An 18381-nucleotide genomic window follows, 5' to 3' on the forward strand; every position below is an offset into this window, starting at 1 on the left:
AGAGTTGTTTTCAAACTCTTTTTCATTGTTAGAAACTGGCTATCTCAGCAGTAAATAAATGGACGTTTATGCAGTTACTGGTTCAGCCTTGTGTGTTCACCCGGTGTGTGTTTTATACACCTGTTAGAATGTTCTTGTCTGTTATGGGTTGCATTATAAGAACCATATTTATAGAGCACACTGTGGGAGGGCTCGTTAGATCAGCGCACAGTTGCTGTCACAGAGGGCGCCGTCTACACTGTGTGTGAGACTGGAGGTGGATTGGGTGGGGATGGCGCTAAGGGAGCCCGTATCTCAGAGGAAACGGGAGACGGCACCCACAGGCAGAGAACTGGGCCAACATATCACCCAGTCTGGCCTCTCGGGGCCTCAGTTGTCCCTCCATCTCTGTCCTCCATCCTCTGGCTGGGGACTTTGTGACAATTCAGAGGGTGAGAGGCTGCGAGGATGGCTTCTGTTTCATTTGCCATTCGACTTCATTTTGTAAGGACTTGATGTGAATAAAGAGATTTGGGACTGTTTTGTGCATGATGATTTAGAAGGGAGTGGACAGGAAGGGGTGATGCTTAGATTCTGGGGTCCCCACCCCACCCTCAGAGAAGGGCCCTCCCGTGTTCGTAGGAAAGGAAGACAGACACACTCATGAACAGACGGGTCATTTCTGGATTTGACTGTTCTGTTTTTGTCATCATCGTTTGGCTGTGGGTAGACACACCTGGCTGGCAGGGAGGGGCCGGTCAAGCCTGTTCCTCTGTTGGAGGGCCACCTGCCAGATGTGTGCTCCCAGGGCAGAGGCAGCCTGTTGCGGAGGGCGACCAACCATGAGAGTTTCATAGGTTAAAATAAATGGGGTGTTTGATTTGACTTTTAGGGTAGAGCTAAAGGAGATTAGCTTTTCAAAGTAGCAAATTAACCCCGAAAGGACAGGAGGTGTGGCCATGTTTATTTGGGGGACCATGCTGATGAAAAATAGCCTGGGGTCACCCCATATTGTTTGGCCTTAAATATAGCTTAATAGAGAGACACCGTTTGAGTGGAATTTTAAATCCTGGTGCTTTTCTACAGAAGAGGATTGTTTCAGTTACATCATTTAGTGAATGGTTTTTTTTTGTTGTTTTTTTGGCCGGGGCTGGGTTTGAACCCGCCATGAATGTTTACTGAGTACGTACTGAAGACCAGCTGTCACACCAGCACTGAGCGTGTAGAATCAGCAAGATACAGACTGTGTTGTCAGGGGTGTGGGGCAGCACTGGAGCCATCCAGCGGCAGAGAATAATTTAGTCCGTTGGTGTTTGCCAGGCTTTGGGTTACAGCAGAGAAAAGGTAAAGTCCCTGTCCTTAGAGCACGTATACGAGGGACGTGTGGATGACAGATGGAGAACAACCATGGAGCTGCAGGCAGACTGTCTTGCACGTAGCTGCAGCCCGGACCTCTCTCTGTGTGGAAGATGCCTCTCTTAGGTCAGCCTCTCACCAGGGCACAGATGATAGAGTGAGAACCTGTGGTTGAAAGGGAAATATGGAAGGAGCAGAATCCCACCAGGCCCTGCTCACTAGCTGTCAGGATGTCATTGCCAGGGGCAGGTGGCTCCTTTTTTCTTTTTTTGTAGAGACAGAGTCTCGCTCTGTTGTTCTGGGTAGAGTGCCATGGCGTCACAGCTCACAGCAACCTCCAACTCCTGGGCTTAGGCAATTCTCCTGCCTCAGCCTCCCGAGTAGTTGGGACTACAGGTGGGGTAGGCGGCTCCTAAACCTAGAAAATGAGAAGAAAGAGATTGACAACTTGGGGAATGGAAAGGGCCATCCTAAGAGCATCTTTCTATAAGTCTACCCTAGCCTGTTGCTGTATATTTATTTATGCTGCTCAGTTCTTAACCTCAGGGTAAAGGGCCAGAAAGGCAGAGTTATTTCAATAACCAGCCCTCGTGCAGATAGGTGACGGACCTTGCAGATCCTACACAGAAAGAAGGAACTTGAAATAGGACCCAAATGAGCAGGAATTTACTTGAAGCTTTACCTTCTTTTGGAAGAATGAGATTGTCCCCTTAGGTTTGAGGTGCTCCCAGGGGCCCCTCTGGAGGGAGCATCCTCTGGGCAGTATAATTCTTCTTGCAACGCTGTCCCCTGCTCTTTGAGCCCAGACTGTTGGTGTTGTGGGATGATTTCCCCTCTCACACAGAAGCTGCGCAGAACAAAGCAGGGGGAGGCTTGCGATGGGCTGTGGGGCCTGGGGACGCGCCCGGGATGGGCGTGTCGTGTGTGAGGTGCCCTCCCTCCTGCATGGCTTTGGGAAGAGACCTCCTTCTAACAGGGACCCCTCTGTTGTTGTGGCTTGGAGCTCCGACTTGGAGCATAGTTTCCCAGTGATGCCACAGGATTCCTGGTGTGTGACACCCCAGGCAGCACAGTGAAGGACGCTGTTGACGGCCTTGGGGCCCCCAGACAGGGACCCCATTGTGAGTCACACTGAGCATGTGAGCTCCCTGCCTATGACTGGCGCTATTCTTAGAACTGTTCTCTGCTCCCGGGGACAGAGGTCACTGAGACCGCGATCTGTTTGGGTGGGAGGATGGGGCTGTGCCCAGGAGTGAGGGGGCGGTGCAGGGAGAAAGGAGGAGGGAGCTTTCCAGTTTTAGGGTGTGCTGGAGCAGGGCGAGGGGTGGAGCCCTGGGCCCTGTGCGGTTGTGCAGACCCACGCCAGACAGTGCCCTGCAGGAGAGCTGTCACTGGGTGCGCTAGGCCCATTCATTGTGAGTCTGGACGATGTGGGGCAAGAGACCTTCTTAGGGGCCTGGACTTGGCCGTGCCTGGCAGATCTGTGCAGCCAGCACACACTCCACCCTACAGCCGCCTCTGAGCTTCTCGGGTTTCCAAGTGGCCCTGACGTCCCCTCCAGACCAGGGGTGAAGGTGACACATTGCTGTGTAGACAGGCTCCTGTGCATCAGATCATCTCCTGCTGTGCTTGGCGGTTTCTGTCTGGGAGAACAATTCTAACTCATTCCTAATTCTATTGGTTCACACAACAAAGGGACCATTTAGGAGTCTGTAAAAGGTCCTAGAGGGGAAGCTTCTGGATGGTGCTGGATTCCCGTGTGGTACGATACCTCGGGCTTTCTGAAGAGTGCGCTCCATGGGTCAGCTAGCCCAGTGTTCAAGGGTTTCTCTGCAGGACTCACGGAAGGAGCCTTGAGCTGGCCTTAGCATTGTACCGACGTTCCTATTGTGAAGCGAGCTGGGGACATCCCTTCCTGTTCAGGTTCCTGTGCTTACCCTGGGCCTCTGTTTTTCCTATTTATCCCTCCTCTTCCACTTGGTATAAGCAGAAGAGCTGGCACCTGGCACCTGTGTTCCCAGCACCTGCATTTACTCTTCTACATTCCTTTTGAACAAAGGAAAACTCACAATGGGGAAAACAATCTCCCAGCAGGAACTCCCCTGTGCCCCACCATAGACGCCCACAGAGCAAGGGCTGCATCAGGACCATACCCCCGCTACTATTTGATGTTTCAGTTTGGGAAATGGTACCAGCAGAACAAAAAAGAATACTAATTCCATCCCAGGACTCCCCGGCTAACAGCTGTGCCAGTGACTTGGATTGAAGGTGCCTTCTCTGTGTTCTGGCTGCCAGTCCTGAGGGAGGGGACGTGGTGTGCTCCTGGACGCTGCTCTCCAAAACTTGCTTGCCCCTCCCCGTTAAAGACTTAGACTTACCCACATGGAAGGATTCCAATCTTCTCATCTCTTCAGCTTGTGTAACCAACCCCCTTGTCCCCAAAGAGAAGTTAGGATAAATAGTGTGAGACAGGTGCTAAGGTCAATAGTGGGAGGGAGAAATAGTGAAGTAATGTGACTAAACAGCTGCCACAGGGCACTTGACCAGTTGAGCTGGAAGTGTACCTGTGGGGGTGGACACAAGGTCAACCACTAGCAGTCAGACTGTCGGGGAGAGCCTCTGGCTGCCCAGTGTCCCACAGCTACCATGGTCCTCTCACCCCTTGATCAGGGCTCCCAGGCAGGCAGTTGAGAGGCCAGGGCTCCCGCTTGGTCTTGTCCACGGGCAGTGTGAGATGAAGAATCTGTTGGCCGCACTGCCTGGGTTCCAGCCCCAGTCACTCCGCTGCTGGTGAATGGCCTTCCCCAGGTTGGGCAGCCACGTAGTGTATCTGTTAGCTGTGCAGAGAAGTGGCAGAAATGAACAGAATGACGATAGCATCCACCCTTGGACTTCTCGTGAGGAACAATGAGAGGACCCTGGCGTGCTCAGTGCCTGGCCGGTGGGGTGCACAGCACACAGCCGGTCACGACTCCGTCAGGGCTCTGACAGTAATTTCCCCCTTACGTCCAAGGTCTGCCACCTTGACACAAGATGTTTCCCTGACATAGCTTTTGGGTGTTTTTCCTTCACATGTCTCTTTCAGGGACCCTTCATTGATCTACATTGCAGATTTATTCAAGAAGCCTATTCTGTTCCTGGGGCTTCTGCAGGTGTATTTCCTAAGAGACACTTGGCCTGTTACTTCCTGGTGCCTGTTAAGGGGGATTCTTGGTGGATTCCTTATACAATGTCAGTTTGGGCTTTGTGAGCCCAGGCAGGAAGCAGTAGCTGGTGCCTTGACTTAATTCCCCCCAAACCTGCAGATGTATCTGACTCTGTGCTTTTCTTCACATGTTAATTGATGATTTTATAAATTTTCCCTGCATCATTTTATTCTGGAGTACATATAAGGTGTTCCTTGTCCAGTGGGTTTTAAATATTAATAGCTAAAGGTACAGGTGTACGCTCAGAAAGATGAACTAGAAATATTTTGGTTTTCATATTTAGCTTGAGGATTGCTGAGGAGGAGCCCTGGAAACTGTTAGGAATTGTTAGAAAGCATCCTTTCCTCTCTGTGGGAATGATACATGTCAGTAGTGGTTTCTGTATGGCACTAGTGCAGGTGGCCCTGGTATGTGGAGTCTAATGACCTGGCCGCTAGACCAGCACCCCTGTAGGCTGACCGTGCTGTGGAGCAAACTCACCTTACTTTCCAGAGCACCTTTTCCCAAACCAATAGATTGGAACAGTAAGACCCCTGTGCTATTTACAGCAGAGGGGTGGGGAATGGATTTTAGGAGCAAGTAAAATCATGCATTTGAACCTGACTGTCACAGATCATAAAGGCTATTTCTTTTTTTATATTGCCAGGGAACCTAAAGCTTGTTTCTTGTTGAAACTTGTTGAATCTTAGCTTACTTTGCATCAGACAAACGTGAAACTCGGGTTAAGGGTTAGAGCCTTGGAAAGTCAGGGTTTCCTTATGGACTGGAGCACGCCGGGCTTCAGTCATCCATGCCAACTGCGTCTTTCCCAGTCCCGCTCTGCCCAGATTGTTTACAAGATGGTGTTAAGAGGGCACAGTATAGATATGTAACATGCAGCCTGGCCTGTTGTCTCCATAATTGTCTGTCCAGCTACACCCAGAAATGAGATGGCATTGTCATTTCAGAATAGAAAGTTATCCTTAGAGGAAATCTGTGTGATAGAAATCTTTAGCATAGGATAAATCGACTGTCAGGCCTTTTAGAGCTAAGATCTCGGGAGTGTTGATGGCTAAGAGAATGGTGTTGTATGTGTGTAAGAAAGTACTGAACCCAAGAAGAATATGAGATAGTCCTCATCTGACCTCCCAGGATTTTCTGGCTGGCAAATTAATTCCTAAAATAGTGGTGATATATATATTTTTTTAATCAGCTGAATTTAAGATTCATGATGATGCTTTCTTTTCCTTTTCTTAGTTTGGGTGCTTGCCTCTTTGTGGTCTGGGAAGGCGGGGTGGGGTGGAGAGGAATGCTTTGCTGAAAGGACATCCAGTGTCTATTTCCATGTGGGGATAGCGAGGGGACTGATCCTTCCCACTCGCAAAGCAGGGGCCAAAGCCTCTCTCCTATAAAGGAGGGCTTATGAGCTCTGACTTCTGCTTGGAACTGGCAAGGACATTCATTCCTCAGTTCATACTGGTCTTACTTCTTAAGGCAAAAATAACGACTGATTTTTGAAGGCAGATGCTGCCTTGGAATATCTCAGAGGACAGGCTCAGTATTTTCTTTCTAGAGTTTTCTTACCAATAAAAGTGAACTGACCCTTAAAGCCATTTATATATTTTCTAATGTGCTTTTTTTGGGGGGTGGGGGGGTTCTTTTCTGTGCGTTTGAGCTCATCACTCTCCCTCCCATCTTCCCCCTGCGGGTCGCCTCCACGCTGTCCAGCTAGAGGAGCTGTGAGGGGAGGCATGGGGGTGCTGGGGATGGGGACTGGCTCCTGCCCGTGCTCACTGCTGTGATGACTCCTTGGCTTCTGTTTCCAGGCAGCGGACCAATCCAGCTGTGGCAGTTTCTTCTGGAATTACTCACTGATAAATCCTGTCAGTCTTTTATCAGCTGGACAGGAGATGGCTGGGAATTCAAGCTCTCTGACCCAGATGAGGTAAGAAAGGAGAGGCTCAAGAGGACTGGGGTGAGGAAGGATGCAGGAAAACCCTGGGCAGGGGTTGTGTGGGCCTGGAGCCCGTTCTCTAGGCTTGGAATCCCAGCCCTCGTCACTTGCTACTTCTGTGACCTTGAACAAGTGAGGCAGCCTAGTCTGGGCTTGAGTTTCATCATTTGGAAAACAGAAAATACCTTAGTTGTCCATTTATTACCCAGTAGTAACTGATAATTGGGCACATACGTGCCCGGCGCTTAGTCAACCCTTTGTCAATGGAGTCACCTTCTCTGACCTTGGGTCCTTCCTAGCCCTGTGGCTCTGTGAGGGTGAAGGAGGCCAGACAGTTCAAGAGGCCTTGGAAGATTAGAACAATTTGTTCATTAATTTATTTTTTCATTACACAAACGCTTATTGACTGGTGGGGTTCTGGGCCAGGCCCAATTCTGAGGATAAAAAACAATGAACAAGAGAGACAACATCTCTGTTCTGGCAGACACGAGGGAATATTTACGCCCTGCTGCAGAGAACATGCTTCCTGTTGATGGCAGGCAGGTATGACGGCAGCTCAGCACCTCCCTCCCCACCCTCCGCTGGCTACAGGCTTTCAAAATAGCAAGGACATTCTACCGGTAACGTGGAGAAAGAGGAGAGTCTGCAGGGTGGCTGTTCTTTTGTTTTTCAAAATCAAATATTTAACCGTGTTGCATCAAAGTTCAGGCTCACTTTGTGTTCATCAACTTGACTACTGTCCCTGCCCCACCCTTGAAAAATGGAATTCAGGAAAGCTAGGTCAGGAAAATGTCTTCTGCGCCAACACGAACCTCTGATCATCTCACATTAGGGGTTTTGCATGGGTTCAGTGTAGGGTATAGACTTGTGTATTGGGGTCACCCGGTAGATTTCTACCTGCTCTTTAAAAAATTTTTATTTTAGGTGGCCAGGAGATGGGGAAAGAGGAAAAACAAACCTAAGATGAATTATGAGAAACTGAGCCGTGGTCTACGCTACTATTATGACAAAAACATCATTCATAAGACGGCGGGGAAGCGTTATGTGTACCGCTTTGTGTGCGACCTGCAGAGCCTGCTGGGGTACGCGCCCGAGGAGCTCCACGCCATGCTGGACGTCAAGCCGGACGCCGACGAGTGATGGACGCAGACAGGGCTAGGGGAGCCCTGCTGAGACCTTTTGAAGGACAACCGCTTTGGTCGGACTCTTAATTTTTAATTGTTATTCTATTTTTTATTTTTCAGAACTCATTTTTTACATTCAGGGGTGGGAGCTAAGTGAGCTGCAGCTGTAATCAATTGTGCGTGGTTGGAAAAGGAGAATCAGGACTCATGGGTGGGTGGGATAAGACGTTTTTGAGCAAATTTTCATGAGAGAGAGAGGGGTCTTCTAGCTGGAAGGATCTGGCTTGAGGAAGGAAGAGACTTATGTGTCCAATCATTTTTTTAAAAAAATTATCTATGAAAAAAATGTGTCTTGAGTTATGGTCCCATTAACAAGAGACATTGCCACATCAGAAGTCACCAGACTGATGAAAAGCAATTAACTTGCTTTTGGTAGATTGGGGAGAGCAAAAAGAGGGGTGGGATAAAACATTTTTTTGGGGGGGGAATGCAGTAAAACCTGACAATGATTTACCTTTTACTTTTCTTTTGAAACAAAGATGGACTTCCGTGGGGAGGAGGCCGACACAGTTTTTGTGTTAAAATTTATTTTATTAAATTTTGTGCCAGTATTTTTTGTTCTTAAAAATCGTCTTAAGCTCTAAGGTGGTCTCTCAGTATTGCAATATCACGCAAGTTTGTTTTTTATTTGCCAGCTGAGGATTCTGTCACAGTGAAAGAAAACCGTTTATATAGACCTCATTGGAAAAGCAAAGGGCTATCACTGGTATCAGGGATCCCAAATACATGTGACTTATGTATGAAGGAAAAATTAATGCTGATTTGGGTACAGGGGAACTCTGCACGTGTGAATTTCATCTACAATTTAAAAAAAACCTATTGTTACAACCCTTATTTCTTATTAGTGGATTCTCGGGGTTTGGGCTTAATGTCGAGCTAAGGAGCATTAAGTCTTTGAACTGAATGTATTTTGCAGTCCTGGTTTTGGATCCCATAAATGTAGGAGCACTGTTCGAAGACATGGAAAGAAGATCGAAGGAGGGAGACTGGCTGAGTGCTTTCTGGGTTCCGTACCTGTAAATAGAGGACTTGGAATCAAAGCTGTATACATGGGCATTACCCCTCAGGTCTTCAGAGATAAGTCCTGAACGTGTGTTGATCCAAACTAACACTCCATAATTTCTCTTCCATGTTTCATTTCCCAACATCTTTCTTTTTTTTTTGGCTCACATGCCCCCTCCCCCCCCCCAGTTATTCAGTAGAGAAATGTACAGGTTTCTGATTGGTGAGTGAAAGAGTAGCTTCAGACATGATGTGAGTGACAGAGTTGACCTTGCTGGGTTTTAGAAGGGATGGAAATTAAGAGAGCATTGGAGCAAAACGTGACATGGCTGTCCTTGGGAAGAGAAGCGCAGGCTTTCCTTTGCAGAATTTGAACCCGTTGGGTAGGATGTCGGTTGAGACTGTGTATGCTGGTACCCCCAACGTCAGGGCCTGTGCTTGCACCTGGCATCCTGGCGCAGGGTAAGTTAAGGTTAATTGCAGAAGTGAGGAAGGACTTGGAGGCAAAGGAAACAAGAGAAGGGGCATGGATGAAGAAAATAACGTGGTTTGTGAGATTTGAATATATTTTTAGTTCCCCCAAAGTTTAAACAAGAACATAGTCAGCTGAAGTAGTCATCTTTCTGCTGGTTTTGTGGGGGAATCTGAAAGTGGGGTTTTGGGGGAGGGGACCAACATCTAACGAGTGAGAAAAAGTGCCTAATACAATTAGAATCCCTCCCCCTAGAGAGCTGCCCAGTTACAAGGTTGAGGAAGGGCAGGTGGCCTTAGGGACTTCCACAACAGCCGGGAAGACACATTTAAGATGAACTGCTCAGGGCTTTTGGAGATTAGCTGAGAAGTTGGAAATACTAACTACCTTCTAGCACATAGTCAAGAAAGCTGGTTGTTTATGCTCAGATCCTCTGACAGACCCTGAATTACCAGGAACAAGGCTGTGTGATTCATGAGTATCCTCATGTCATACCGATACATCGGAACTTCTGCATGGAAAGCAAAGGCAGAATTACCCCAGCTGTGTATTTTGATCTTCTGGATGCAGGTGCCTTAATGAAGCTCTCAAAATATTTTAGGAGCTGCTCAGGGAGTGTTAGGTGGAACTGTTTGGACTACATTTTTTTCTCTTAGATTATTTGATCTTTGTTGGGCACTGGCAAAGGGTGTGTGTGAGAGATTGTGTGTGTGTGTGTGTGTGTGTGTGTGTTGCTGACATGCATAACTGCAGCTGAAATAATACCTGAGTTTTCTAGTTAAGTCTTTCCACATTTCAGTAATGGGTGAGCACAGAACCAAGGCTGGGTGTCTGCCATTGCTTGCAGTTTGCAACCAGGCAAAAAAAAAGTCACTCTCCCAAATCATCAATCTTTCCTATTAAATTTATGCTGAAAACTCCCCTTTTGTGAGTCTGTCCAGCCCTGCAATTCCTGTAGCAGATAAGATATCAGAAAGTGCCTCCTGGCGCTCCTCCGCCTGCTGGTTCACTGAGACTCCCCTCGCCAGTCCCACCATTTTCAGGATCTGTAGGTAGTGTGTTGAGACAGCTCTGTCTATCTGGCCAGAGGCTTTTTCTCCTTTTGTCCAAAGGCCAGAGACCATCCCAGGAAGAGTGGTGGGTGGTTCATACACTGGAAATGTAGCAAAATTGTTGCATTCATGCTTTTTAAAAATACACGTTACCTTCAGAGGGAGGATGGGCACATCTGGTCTCGCAGAGTGAAACCCTTATTTTCCTGGAGATGCCTTAATCTGTTTGGTTTTGGCTTCAGGATTCAGAGTCACTTTTGTTCCCTTCCCCATTCAGGGGAGGAACTTCCCTACAGAGAGCCCTGATTTTGTGGCTGTGGGGATTGGAGGTGGCATTCAAAGATCAGAAGCGCTTTTCCTCGCTTTGGAGATGAACATTCTGGTTTTAGAGCATTAACCTGCCTAACCTTCACAGTGAACAATACACCTTCTCTTTCTAGCCATTCTGTGCGTGCTGCTCTCTCTGTTGGGGTCTATATAAACTTGTTGAACTCTTACCTACATTCCAAAGAAGTTTCAAGAAACCATAAATATATGTATACATATACATATATAAAAATATATATATATATATGTTAAAATGAAATTATCTCTATCAGGAATACTGCCTCAGTTATTGAACTTTTTTTTTAAGCATACTTTTGTTTTTTTAAGCTGAGAAGTATAGGGGTGAAAAAGATGTTATATTGTGTTTGACTATTTTCCAACTTGTATTTTCATATAATTTATATTTTTTAAAAGCTGAAAATTTAAAAGCAAGATGAAAAAAAGGAAAAGCAGGTGCTTTTTACAAATCAGAACTGAGGTAGCTTAGAGATGTAGCAACGTAAGTGTCTGTGTTTTTTTTTTTTTTTTTTTAAAAAGCAGAAAAAAATTCTTATGGGAAGTTTTTTTGTTTGTTAATTTTAGTAGCTGATGCTGGCACATCATTTTGCTGGAGAGTTTTTTATATACTGTAGCCTGATTTCATATTGTATTTTAAACTGTGTGAAATTAAAAACAAAGAAATTTCATTCATAATGATGTGGCTTTGGCTTGGTTCTTTGCTGTTGGGATCCCATTTTAAAGCAGGATGAATGAACACACCAGAGACAGAGAAGGGATGCAGTTCGGTCTCTGCTCTCCCTGCCTGGGGACCAATTTAGGCAAAGATTTCCCAGTAAAGTGGGAACTGTAATAGGGATATAGGGAAGTAATCTAACATTCCAAATGGTTGAGTGTATCGTGTCAGCCTTTGTGGGTTGTCCTTGGCCTTGTCTGACATTAGTTCATGTCTGAAGGACTGAGAACCATGTGCAGAAAATTTTAGTGACTCCAGAGATGAATGTTTGCCTGCAGTGAGGTGCAGTCCCTGCTGCTAACACCGAGAGCTGAACACCTTTGGTGGACGCTGTGAACAAGAGAAAATATCCTTGTTCCTACCACTGACATCAGGTTTGCTCTGTGGCCATTTTAGCCCCAATTCTTTCATTGGAGCTGAAAACTGGGAATGATAAAATCTGTCAGGACCCTCTGCAAGCTAAGCCATAAATAAAATCGTATTTATAAGTGCTTTGGAGAGGAGTGCCGAGGCCCATGTCCCACGTGGTGCTTTCTTCTTGTTGTTGAAAGTAGAAGGTGGATGTTTTTAATTAACACCAACATTTGCAACACTAATCCCAACTCACAGCTGGAGAGAGAATTTTTGCTGAATTGTTCACAAAGAGAGCTCTGTTTTTGGAAAATCTTTCTGTTCAGGCCTGCAGCTTGAGGTTTGCTGAGCCCACGTTCAGCACAGACTGTGTGGTCAGGGAGCCGGACTGGCCGTGACAGAGGCGCTGGGCCCTCAGTCCCGGTCAAGCCACCACCACTCACCAGGACACTTTGGGAAAATGGCCGGAAGTCCTTAAAGTTTTTAGTTTTCAGCTGCAAACTGGGCAAAGCCATGACTCCTGCGCCAACCTGGGGCTGCGTTTGAGCTCGCCTCCCCCTCTCCCAGACGAGAACAGTCGTCTGCTTCAGCCAAGGATTCAGTAGAAGCTGTCCCTCAGTCAGGGCCAAGCTGCTGCCACCCCTCCTGATTTAATGCTAACCAGGGTAAAAGACGCAATGTGTATTTGAATAAAATCAGCTTAATCTTCTGTTTTGCAAACCAGGATCTGGGTTGAGATGGAGCACCTGGGCTTTGGTGGGTTCTGACGACACAGCTGAGACTGGCACCCTGACACCCTGGTGGGGGCTGGAAAGAGACGGTACCTTCGAAAGCCACTGCAGGATTTGGGAGGATGGGGACAGGTGAGGACAGACGGAGACAGAGGGAAGGGGGAGTCATACAGAAGAAGGTGGTGGTCGCAGTCTATAGATCTGTCAGGCTGTAGCAGGTGGTAGCGTAAGAAAATTGGCTGCTACGGCTTGGGAGTGAGTGGCAGCACCCAAGCCCAGAGGAAGAAGAATAATCAAGTGATAGAGTCATCTAGTACAACGCGATATAAGTGTTTCAACCCCAAACCCAGGAGGACTGTGATCTGAGCTGCTTTGGGTCCCACAGCGCCACCCCGACTGTCCTTATTGCCACCAGGTGCTCAGCAGCCTGGCGGAGACGGCGCGTGCGCACTGCGCCTCGTGCGCAGCAGTGCGCCTGCGCAGGGGTGTCCGGGGTCCAGCCGGTGGCAGCTGCTTCCGCCCTGTGAGCCCGAAGCCCCCGTTTTGTCTGCGGTAGGTCAGGCCACACGCTGGCATTCCTGCTCAGGGGTGGAGGACTTGTGTCTGCGCCGCTGTGCGGATTCTGCCCACGTCCCGCGTTTACGTGGCCTGCGCTCATTGTATCCCACAGCCTCCAGCGAAAGAGGACAAGAGGTCACCGCGCTGGGCACAGGGTCGTGCCTCTGAGCCCTGGTTCCGTGTAGGAGGCTCTGGTGGCCCCTGCAGTGACCCTGGCAGGTGCGTCCTCTCCGTGGGCCGTGGCCCTGGTCACCGAGAGGTCCGCCTCGCACTTCACTCGGGGAACGAGGACAGCATCTTCTGACAGTGAGGAAGCCACAGCCCTTTCTGGCCTCTGCTTCTCCCAGGGGCTGCTCCCGAACGTGGTCTGTAACATGGTCCCCGTTGTCCGGGGACCTTCTCTGGCCCAGACTGGGCTTTTTGACTCCTGGCTTGAGGACTCAGCCTCACGCTTTCGGGGCGCACAGGCTCGGCAGGCCCGGGTTCACTGCTGTAGGGCCCCTCCTGCTGGGAGAGGCTTCATCTATGAACAGTAAACGATGGGAGAGAAAAGCTCTGCCCTGGCGCCTTTTGCAGTGGGGCAGGGATTTAAGGAGTCTGGTGAAAAGCAGAGGTTGATGTGACAATGTTAAAAGTTGAGAAAAAAAACAAACAAACATTTATTGAGAAGTTAGAACCCCAAATGAAGGTTAGGTGGGTCTGTGGATCTGTCCTCACTGTCCCTTGGTCAGTGACATTTTCTGTTTGACTCAGAATCCCTTTCCCTTTGTCCAATTTCCTGGCAAATATTTCTCTTCTGGCAAAGCCAGTTTCTTTCAATGTCTGGCGTTCACTAGGTAGTGATGACCTGCCCACAGCCACCCTAGGACTCCCTGGTGACCAGCCTCTGCCAGGCTACACATCCCCAGAGCCTGGTTGAGTTTCGGTCCTATCTAATCTCTGACCCCTGTGGGCAGCCTGGGGCTCTCTCAGCCATAGCCCTGCACAGAGCTTTGATGTCAGATCAGCTCTGCTCACGCTACCTTTCAGGAGGCCCCAGGGAGTTTTCAGTAGCTACTTGTGGGGATTACCGAGGGTCAAGAGACAGTCACTACCTGTCTACTCCACTCTGGCAGCCCAGGCACTGGCAATAGAAGGCTATTTTTAACCTTTCACAGGCAAACCTGCAATTTCAACTGTGACTCTTCTTATATGCTTCCCAGAGCTGTCACCCAGATGTGTCTGGAGGTAGTGTCCAGAGGTGCTCAAAGATGAGGCAACTGCCTTTGCAACCCTGGAAGCTAATGATGACTACTGGCTGTGGTCTGAGCTTGCCTTCCGGAGGCAAGAATATTCCAAACTTAAGGGGAGATGGGACTAAGAGCCTCCGAAGGGTTGTACAAACTGTGCCGTGTTCATAATAATGGTCATCACTTACAGATTTCTGGGAAAGGCAAGTTCAAAACTCTGAAAGTGATTGAACTTGGAGTCCTCTCTCTGCCGGTCTTCTCAGGTAGACCAGTTACATTCTAAGAAAGCTTATGAAAGCAGACAGTGCCCATTGAGAGGGTGTTCATCTATGTGAGAGGACGGGTGAGGCTGATGGTGGAGATGAGGACCAGCGTGACCTGCGCTGAGGAGAAGGGATGGTTCACTCAAGTGTTTGTTTTCTCTACGGCCAAGTTTTCATGCTGACGAGTGCAGAGCTGTGTTCTTGAGCCTAGGAGGATTTAAAGTATTTTCTTCCCTGACTCATCCTGGACCACTGTGGAGTAGGGCGGGTTCCAGACTCAGCAGGTGCAGCGGAGAGGCCATATTAGCTCCGGGCACTTCTTGCTTAGGAGCAGGTGGGGACCAGGTGTGCCACCTGCATGATGGTGGCCTGTGTTAGCTGCTCTAGGAGGCCATGGGTATGGTCTCCTTGAAATTCCATATCATAGCCTGGACCACAAGTCCCCAGGAGCCTTCTTTATGCTACGGCAAGTAGCATCATAAAACCTGAAGCCAACAAAGACTGAATTAAAATAAGGGTGAGCACACATCCTGGCATCCCAGCATCCACCCCGTTGTCTGGCATCATTATAGCAGTTTCGTTCACTCTCATGATACTATACATGGACTCCTTGTCAAACCCAATAAGGCCTAGAAAGTGGTGAGAGGAAGAACAAACAGCAGAATTCTAAAATTCTACATTTTGAAGTCAATAGCACCTTGAAGATTATCTGGTCCAGCCTCTTCAATTAGGCACTCATGAGCTCAGGGTTTTGAGAAGCCAGACGACTTGCCCCGTGTCACCCCGTTACTCTCCCCAGGTCCTCTTTCCTGTGCTGTACTGAATCTCATCCAATTGCTGGGCAGTGCACCCTGCTCCAATTCGGTATTGATTGTGACAGTGATTCCTATTAGGTCCTATGGACACAAGAGTCTGCTGAATGTGGATGTTTGGGTTGGGAATGGGGAATTAAGAAAGTTGGATCCTTGGGTGGTGGTGTCTCATAGTTTTCAGAAACTGAACATGCGGGTCTCTGAGACCTCAGTTCATGGGGCTATAGATTGTTATATTTAGAAGGGACCTCACATAGTGATGGGACCAAAAACATTTATTCAGATAGCAAACTTGCATTGAACACCCGCTGTGTGGTTGGCATTGGGTTCAGTACTGGGGAGAGCATGAGGGGGATGATAACAGGACATTTCCCCTCACTCTGCTTCCTGTGACTTGAGATTTATAGACAAGTGAAGGGAGAGTTGCCATGCAGTGAAATAACGCTATGATGTGACACTGAGGAGGAGCCTCAGCAGGAGGAACTTACGGCCTAAAGGTGAGTGGGCATCAGCTAGATGGGGAAATGGGAAGTCGTTTCCAGACCAAGTTTCACAGGAGTAGGGATGGGAGGTGACGAGGGAGAAGGGACGGCGGATGATCCAGGGCCTTGTGGGCCGTGTAAAGTGTGTTGGGGAGTCCTGAGGATCTTCTGACAGGCGAAGTCACATGGCCTGATCGGTGCTTAGATCATTCTGACTGCAGAGCAGGAAACCAAAGTGGACGTGGTGGGGCAGGAAGACCAGCTGCAAACTGTCTCATTTCCTCTGAAGAGAAGCCTCTGAGAGAAGCAGCAGAAATCATGTTGACAGGTGCTCAGGGCATGGAGCTGCTAGCCCTGGTGACCCGCCAGTGCGTGGGGGTGAGCACGGGGCCAGTACCCAGGCTAGGGTGGTACACAAGGACGATGTTCTGAGTCCTCTCCTTAAGCATAGCACCATCCAAGTGTGCACTTTATATCCAGAAAGAATTTGACATAAAGTCTAGTTCCCTCTTTGTCTAGATCAGCGGTTCTCAACCTGTGGCTCACGACCCACAGGAACTGTATGGAAGGGCCATTAGGAAAGTTGAGCACCACTGGTCTAGATAGATGCTTTGAGAATAAGAGAGTTTCAGTGACTTGTCTAAGGTCACATTGCTTCCTGGTGACAGAGGCAAAGGTAGAATTCGGGTCTACTAATTCCAAGGCCAATCCCACATGTTTAATGAGGGTTGGGAGCTTGTCCTTCTAGACATAAGAAAGAGTCTCTCTATCTTTCTTCCTTCCCACCTTCCTTCCCTCCTTTTCCTTTCTCCTGTGGAGACAGAGATCTTTAGCCCACAGAGGGATGTGACAGGTCTCTGTGCATGGCTGACATGGGCTGTCTCTTCTCATCAGGGTGCTAATCTTTCCCTGGAGCCCTGGGCACCTGCTTCCACTCAGGATGTAATTGGAAGGTGTTCAGTTCTCTGCTCCAGCCACTGTCCTCAGAGCGTCCCGAGCACTTTCTGAGGCCCATCTGCCATCTTCTCTCTGAGCTCAATTCCCTGCCGTCTGTTTTGGGCAGAGGACAGAGCAGCTGCCTGGCCAGCACTGGGGCTGCCTCCCCAACTCAGCGTCTCTTGCCGTCTCTGCACCTTGGGTCTCACACTCCTGAGCTGACAGCTTCCTCTTTTAAAAACATTTTTTTGGGGGGCGGTGCCTGTGGCTCAGTCAGTAAGGCGCCGGCACCATATACCAAGGGTGGCGGGTTCAAATTTGGCCCCTGCCGAACTGCAACAACAACAACAACAAAATAGCCGGGTGTTGTGGTGGGCACCTGCAGTCCCAACTACTCGGGAGGCTGAAGCAAGAGAATCACTTAAGCCCAGGAGCTGGAGGTTGCTGTGAGCTGTGATGCCACAGCAATCTACTGAGGGCCATAAAGTGAGACTCAAAAAACAAAAACTGTTTTTTGGTGTGTGTTCTCATCCTTGGAGATTTTTCTCTCTTTCTCATCCATTCCTTTATTCTTCGGCATGAGTTTCCTCTTTTTGCTTCTCACATGGTGTATTCCTAGAGAGGAAACCTGGCAAGCTAAAAGTGTGGACTCTGAAGCTGGACTGCTGGGTTTGAATCCTGGCCCTGCCATTTTGACCTTTGTGACCCTGGGAGAGTTATTTAACCTCTCTGTGCCTTGACTTTTTCATCTGTGAAATGGAGGTGGCACTACCATCCCACAATTCAGTCTCTGTTGTGCTTGACACACAGTAAGGGCTGTGTAAACGAGAGCTATTGGTAACTCTGAAACTACGTTCGAGAAAGTCTTTTTCTCCCTTCTCTTGAGAACCATGTTTTCCCTGAATATCTCAGACAAGGAAAAGGCCTCAGCACCCTGGGTGAGGACTCTGGAGTGCCTGTCCGAGGAGAGAAGGGTATGTGTTCCCCGCCCTACTGGCCCCGGGACAGGACCGCGCTGCCAAGGCCGCCCTGCCTGCTGTGGCCCTGGTGCCGGGGCAGCAGCTGCAGGTGGGCAGAGTGGGTGGACGCTTCCGGCCAGCTCCAGGGCTCAGCATTTTCCACTACTCCTCACTCTGTTTGTTTTGCTCTTTAGGCTCCCCCTGTGGAGCGGGGACTTCTGAATGGAGTCCAACAGCAATGCTGAGCCTGCCCAAAGTCCTCTCCCACTCTGGAGCTGGAGCTCTGAGCTCCTGGCGTCTCCTCCGTGGGCAGGCAGAGGGAAAGGCCTGGCGGAGACGCACACACAAAGTGCCATTGTATGGCTGGTCTGTGGGAGACAAATAAGAGGGGTTTCAAAATCAATGGCAAGTTATTTTTATCCATGGAATGGCTGAAATGCCTTTCTTTTCCATCTTGGAAAACAAACCTTAAGGGATCATTGTGCTGGAGAGAGTGTTTTCATTTACTCTGGCATTTCAGCATATGGCAGGGGAGGCTCTAAAAGACCTGGATTCAGAAAGGATGAAATCTGGAACACCAGGCTGCTGCAGCTGGCTCACTCTCCTCAGCCTGGGGTCTGCGGAGGATGGCCCAGGTCCCAGCGAGACTGTGGCCCTCAAGCCTCTCACCTTTGCTCTGATCCAGGGTTCTGAGTGCACACTCTGGTCCTTCAGTGGGTGCCTTCTCATTCCACCTGCTCCACCCACCGGCTCCTGAGATTTTTTTTCCCCCCAAAATATTACAGAGGTACAAATGTTTTTGGTTACATGGGTCAC

The 18381-nt window shown here is 48.8% G+C and overlaps 1 protein-coding gene across 3 annotated transcripts in view; it reads left to right on the forward strand.

The window, feature by feature from the left end:
* The window catches only part of ETS1 (ETS proto-oncogene 1, transcription factor), a 126361-nt gene extending 115157 nt beyond the window's left edge, over positions 1 to 11204 (forward strand). For 2 of the 3 annotated variants that reach the window (XM_053594250.1, XM_053594251.1), the window contains 2 exons: positions 6347 to 6465; positions 7399 to 11204. In XM_053594250.1, coding sequence (XP_053450225.1) covers positions 6347 to 6465; positions 7399 to 7614 — 335 coding nt within the window. In that variant the 3' untranslated portion in view covers positions 7615 to 11204. The remainder of the gene's footprint in view (positions 1 to 6346; positions 6466 to 7398) is intronic. The other variant, XM_053594252.1, reaches the window with a different exon arrangement.
* The last annotated feature ends 7177 nt before the right edge of the window (positions 11205 to 18381 follow it).

The sequence above is a fragment of the Nycticebus coucang genome, chromosome 6 (genome assembly GCF_027406575.1).
Source record: "Nycticebus coucang isolate mNycCou1 chromosome 6, mNycCou1.pri, whole genome shotgun sequence".
Classification (NCBI taxonomy): Eukaryota; Metazoa; Chordata; class Mammalia; order Primates; family Lorisidae; genus Nycticebus; species Nycticebus coucang.